At 37.0% G+C, this 6,366-nt stretch overlaps 1 protein-coding gene across 2 annotated transcripts; it reads left to right on the plus strand.

Annotated features, from left to right (window-relative positions):
• Positions 1 to 827: 827 nt before the first annotated feature.
• LOC127850487 (caprin-2-like) lies at positions 828 to 6,366 on the plus strand. 2 transcript variants are annotated; one of them, XR_008035315.1, is made up of 4 exons: positions 828 to 1,064; positions 1,196 to 1,352; positions 1,594 to 1,663; positions 4,965 to 6,366. XR_008035315.1 is itself a non-coding variant. In XM_052383580.1 (3 exons), the coding sequence occupies exons 1-3, from the start codon at positions 1,031 to 1,033 to the stop codon at positions 5,182 to 5,184; spliced, it is 411 nt and encodes a 136-aa protein (XP_052239540.1). In that variant the 5' UTR covers positions 828 to 1,030; the 3' UTR covers positions 5,185 to 6,366. The 2 variants fall into 2 exon arrangements, 1 of the variants encoding a protein (XP_052239540.1); XM_052383580.1 differs by lacking the exon at positions 1,594 to 1,663.

A 6,366-nucleotide genomic window follows, 5' to 3' on the forward strand; every position in this document is an offset into this window, starting at 1 on the left:
GAGAAAAAATCCCATGGGAAAATCGAAAATCCCATGGGAAAATGCAAAAATCCCATGGGAACCCCAACTTTGCTTATAAATTTCATAGTGAAGAAAACGCGTTTTTTGAGTGAAAATAACCAATTATTAATCAACGATAAGACTTTTATCGCATACTATGTCTCAAAGTAGCAAATCTTTAAGAAAAAGGGTACTTAAGTTTGCGAAATTTCGGTTTCGCAAAGTTTTTCCGGTGGCCGTTTAGGGATTTTTAGCTCCGCAATATCGTGTATAAGTGTACAAAAAGCTTGATATTTGTTGTATACTCATGAATACATGATGTATGATCCTTATACTATGCATAGTACATTGTTCTACTATGTACATTTTAAAACGTTTTCTTAAGGCGTAGGGAAAATAATGTTATGTCCGAGAACATTCATAAGAGGATAAAAGACAGCATTCATAGATGCCATTTGATCGATAATTATATTCTTCTTTAGTTATGTTTTTAGGCAAAACGGACAGTTTCTATGCCAGTAATTTTTGTGTAGATATTTTATTTACAAAAATATGTGAATTTAGTTTTTACAGTTTTTCACAAGTCACGACATACAACTTGCCGTTTCATATACTGATATCATAATTGTGTTGGTTTAATGGAACATGCGTGGAGAAGAAAACTGATAAAAATGTTTGTAAGCTTATCAGTTTTATAACACACGTTTATATAACAAAGCCGTTATTAAAGAAGGAATAACAAATGACGCCCCTTATCAATTTAATTGAAGCGGGCTCTACAAATTATCATTTTAAAAACAAGTCGCATGACAGTCTGTTATAAATCACGCCATAGTACTGACACACCACAAATTATTGCAACCACACGGACATGAAGCAATCCGTTTTTCTCGTTAACATATTAGTGTGTGCTGTTATTTGACTTGTGCGTGTTGGCTTTACGTTGTTGCTAGACGGCCAGCAATCAACTACGCAAAACGTGACACACGAGCTTTACAAACTGCAGACAGAGGGTTCGATACTGAAAATCATGATGACAACTTTACAGGAGACATGCCCCTTATGTAAGTATTTAGATTCGCATAATAGTGTTCTTAAATATATTGTATTTAATTATTAAGTTCAGAAGTTACTGTTGAAACTTTAGCATATGTTTGTAGTTTTAACTCACACATTACGAACACTGAATAAACAGGCGCAGTGTGCAAGCAGCAACCAATTCCAGCGTTTATGGCAACTTTGACCGCTAGAAGTTTACTATGTGCTGAAAATGCCCCTCTCATTTTCGATAGAGAACGTCTAGACACTCGCAACGATTATGATGTCCGCCATGGGGTCTTTCGTGCACCCGTGTAAGTAGCTATAGTGTGAATAGTTATTATGTAAATCGTTGCTTTTCGTAATCAATCCATTAATTAAATAGTTTTATATCATATCGTTTCTTCTATTCCTATCTATAAGGACACTCCCATATTGTTTGAAAGTAAAACATAATTAAAATAAAACTGGAGTTTAATATATAAACTGTCTTTAGAAAATTCTAATTCTATGCTAGTAGATGTTGATAAGGGCTTTCAAACGCGTAATTTTCAGCTCGGCTGTTTTCGGAGAAAACCCGAGGTATTGTCACAGCCAGCTCGTCGTGTCCGCCGTCCGTGTCAAGGTTTGTAAAGGTTTGTAAAGGTTTTTAACATTTGCTCTAAAATCAAAGTCCTTTCACCTACAACTTTGAAACTCCATATGTAGATGCACCTTGATGAGTTCTAAACACCTTACCCATTTTTGGGTCACTAGGTCAAAGGTCAAGGTCACTGTGATCTCTAAAAAAAATCTGACAAGCTTTCGCAGCCGACCGTGGCACCCGTTATGCGGTGCTCTTGTTATATTTTGTTTGGGACAAAACGGAAATAATCAAGCAACATGTTCGACTTATGCTGTGTTAAAGCCAATACTTTTGCAAATATTCATTTTAAATAGTTTGCTGGTACTTATTTGTGTAGATTTGTTTTTATTTGCTTGTTAATGTGAACATTGCTCGAATATTAAGTGTTGTTCTATAAAATGATGAGTGAACATATTTATATCAAAGACAACCAATAAGAGTTGCTAGAAAGCATTGTGTTCATGTTATGGTATAAATGTATAATATGCAGTTGTGGCGTTGGTGACATTCAAAGTTGTTTTTAATCATAATAAGATAGATTATACTTATTGTATTTGAAGTAGAGGGTTTAGAAGAGTTGTGAAAGACAATGTCACACGACTTCTTCGAAATATCTCATCCAAACACCACAGTCATGTAATATTCCTTACATACTAGTATTGCATGAAACGCAACAGTATTTCTTTGTAATAATTTTACACATTCTTTTGAGCGTAATGTTTCTAAATAAAACGAAACGTGTGTGCGTAGCAAAATGGTTTTTAGGGTATATGGGTTGTTTGTGTAGAGATATTGTCACTTGTAAGCAGCTCCGTTTTGAGGACGGAAACAACTATTTCTCACCTGACACTCAACTCTCATTTCTGGTGCCGCGAATGTGACCGAACCGCACGCTGGCAACGTTTCAGCTGGCCAGCGAAATGAAACGAAGGGCTGGCGTTTTCATGGAGAGGAGACCACCAAGATTTTATTTAGCCCACTGAAAGGAAATTACGGATCGGTCGGCCCCCGGAATAGCAACGACCGTGCCCTCGATTGCCATTATCCTGGGTGGATGCGAAAGGTTAGCTTACGGAGCTAATCAATAGATCAAGTTGGCAACATAGGGAACATCCATAGCAACCATGAACGAAATAACACTCCATAAATGCGAAGCGATCACTGTACTTACGCACTAGCGGAAGCGCTACCGCTGGGAAATCATCGAACTAGACGATGTTAGATGGTAAGGCTTCGGAGAAACATCAACAGACGACGGGCACACAATAAAGGTAAGCGTTGAGTATTCCAAACATCGCCACGGGGTTGCTTACATCGTAAGGAAGGAGGTAGTCGATAGAGTCATCAGTTGTACCCCGGTCTACAGTTGGCTCATCTCCATCCGTATCTCAATGAGAAATCACAACATCACCATCATTCAGGTCTACGCATCAAAATCAGATTACGAGTTCGAGGAGATCGGAACGGTTTATTAAGAGTTATAGTGCATTATAACCAAGATCCCGAAGAAAGACACCCAAATCGTCAGAGGTGACTTGAGCGCCAAGGTTTGTTTAGACGCCTACCAAGACTGGTCAGGGACAAAAGTTACATTTAGCATAGGAGTGAACATCGACATAGGGTTGAGACGTCTTGAGTTCGCTTGAAGCGATCATCTCACAAATGATATCACGATCTCACAATACGATCGAGTACATACAGGCCCCGTCAAGGCTCTAGTCCAGCACCAACACGGGGAACAAGAGAACGTTTTGTGGCGCAGACATAGGCAGCGACCGTGACTTATTGCTTACCACTATCAGGCTGAAATTAAAGAACAAGACAATATGCTTGGGGAGAGACAAGGGAAGATCAAGAGAAAGAAGATTCATTTGAAGCACAAATAGGTCAGGTTTGTAGCCATGAATATAAACGACAAGGATATCGACACCATTACAAAACATCAATGAAGTTCTGCTGTCGTTAGCCGAGATGAAAATCAAAGAAAACTTGAGAAATATTGTTAACGCTTGGAAGACCCAATTCCAACATGAAGTTTGCTGATGACACTGGCCTCATGCTCGTCACCAGCAATAAACTCCAAGACCTTACCAACATACCATATGAAATTACGAAATAGCAGCGGCATACTAGTTGAAGGTTAGCACGAGGAAGTCGAAGATCATGGTGAACATCGCGAAAAACACTTGTTGGCCCAAAAGAAACCATCATAACCACCGTAAAAGGGCGAAAGCTTGCTTGGTTTGAACTTCACGAGGCACGACTCTCTTTGCAAGACAGTCTTTGATAAAGGGCTCGCTTGGGGGAGGTCGCCGTCAAGGCCGTCAGAAGAAAAGCTAAATGGACCATGTGAATGAGTGGACGCCCCTAACCATAGATGAGCCAGTCCCAGCGACCCAGAAATATCCTGGCTTGCGAAGCATCTCCTTGTTGACATCCTCATCTCCCTTCCCATACGGCCAGACCGGTCAATGATAATGATGTATTTTATTGCTCTGTACAGCAATAGTGATGTGTAATCGTATGGATGCGTTTTATCAATATTAACTACCAACGATCGTTATTTACGTATTGGTTTTAATTTTGTTGTTAAAGATTCATTAATAACATTAGTAAAGTATATGACAATCAAACAAAGATTCATATAGTGCAGTGTAAATATGAGATAAGTTTTATTGTGATGGTTGTTTAAAGATAACTGTGACACAGTCTACAATGACGTCGTTGGGTTTGCTTTTGATATTTGGTCATTGATAATAATCCTACACAAATGTGCGGAGCAGTCCATATTACTTAATAATTCACCGCATTACATTAAGCCTTCTGCTTCGGCCCATTCAACAATAAGAGAGTAGCATAGAACAGAAACTGGGCTGTCTCAAATCAGTAACGGAAATAAACGCACGAACAAATATGTTAGTAATATGTGGTCTGCTTTACACTATATTAAACACTTATGTTTATTCATGGTTATGCTTATGGACAGAAACTTAACAACAAAACGAAGAATCGCACGAATATTTCGGCCTGGATACTTAACTGAAGATATTAAGTATACTCGCGTCATAAAGTATGATTTAAAAATTAAATAAAAAAGCCTGAAGGAAAATTGTATATTCTGTAGATAAACTTCAATAGAGCCTTTTGTGGTCTTATATACAATAACCTGTTTGATATTCTGTTAATTTTGTTTTAAATAGGTAAATGTTATCATATAATTGAATAACAATAAAATGTACACAGACTTTATACGCTTACTACCTTACATTTCCTATTTATTATTTCGTTTTAATATTTTCAGAATAGGAACGTACATGTTTTTCGCAACACCCACCGCTCAAGCTGGAGATGCCTTTCATACAACAATTTTGAATAATTTGCTGACAGAGGAAATTGGTCTCCTATTTGGCAACAATGGACAAACGGAATGGAGTAACGATTCGACCACAATTGTTGTCCAGCTTGTTGCTGGAGATGACGTTTGGTTGGCATGTAACATGCCAAGCACAATCACTGGTTGAAACACTGGAGGATATAATGATTTATATTCACATTTCTTTGGGGCTTTGATCGCAGCACTATAACAAACCAGAAAACAATTGTGCCGTAAATAACTCTTTGTTTATTTATGTACAAAAAACATATGTTACTTCATTTAATTTAGAAATATATATTAATAGCATTTAAACATACTATTCTAAATACACCTCAAATGATACGTGACAATCATTGAGTATAAATAGCCAAAACATTATGGTTTACTTCTAAAAAGCCTGGACTTCAATAAGTCAGTATAACATTATGTGTTCTATTCTCTCATATGGAACTTTGTATGTACCCTACCACTTATAGCGGGGGACATATTGTTTTTGCCCTGTGTGTTGGTTGGTTGGTTTGTGGGTTTGTGTGTTTGTTTGCTCCAACTTTAACATTTGCCATAACTTTTGCAATATTGAAGATAGCAACTTGATATTTGGCATGCATGTGTATCTCATGGAGCTGCACATTTTGAGTGGTAAAAGGTCAAGGTCAACGTCATTCTTCAAGGTCACAGGTAAAAAAATAAGAAATAAAGCATGCATGTGTATCTCATGGAGCTGCACATTTTGAGCGGTGAAAGGTGAAGGTCAAGGTCATCCTTCAAGGTCAAAGGTAAACAAAAATCAAAGCGGCGCAAAAGGGGACATAATGTTTCTGACAAACACATTTCTTGTTATGTTTAAATTCATGGATGCGTTCACGACCTGGACAAGATGGGTATGATCGCGAGGTGTATGTGAAGCAATAGAAAAAAATGACTTATTTGCAATTAAATATGGATTTGGTTGTTATAGTATAGTATTGCCCAAATTTAGTGCATCAGTTTTAAATATTTCAAGAACAAGGGTTGAAGTAAGCAAAGCCCTGAACTGCATCTATCAGTAAAACAACGGTAGGAATTTGTTTAGTATGTTATTTCTTTATGTTATAGAATATTTTAAAATATTCAAAATTTTAAGTTCGCTATTAAATTAATTTATTGATATTTTAGATATGAAAATATGTAAACAAGTCCTTAATTATAAACGTATAAGAAATATGAAAAAAGTTGTCATTGAACAGATAAAAATCGTACTATTATACATGTCTCCAGAAAAGATCGAATAAAATAAGAGCGATGTAAACACCCACACTATTATAATGTTTTTCGTATGGCATTTCTA

This window comes from Dreissena polymorpha, chromosome 11 (genome assembly GCF_020536995.1).
Source record: "Dreissena polymorpha isolate Duluth1 chromosome 11, UMN_Dpol_1.0, whole genome shotgun sequence".
Classification (NCBI taxonomy): Eukaryota; Metazoa; Mollusca; class Bivalvia; order Myida; family Dreissenidae; genus Dreissena; species Dreissena polymorpha.

Bases quoted from the DNA above. Each gene is read 5' to 3' on its own strand.
- LOC127850487 (XM_052383580.1), top strand. From the start codon at position 1,031: ATGATGACAACTTTACAGGAGACATGCCCCTTAT. The intron at 1,065-1,195 runs GTAAGTATTTAG...CTGAATAAACAG, and splicing joins ACAGGAGACATGCCCCTTAT to GCGCAGTGTGCAAGCAGCAA. The intron at 1,353-4,964 runs GTAAGTAGCTAT...TAATATTTTCAG, and splicing joins GGGGTCTTTCGTGCACCCGT to AATAGGAACGTACATGTTTT.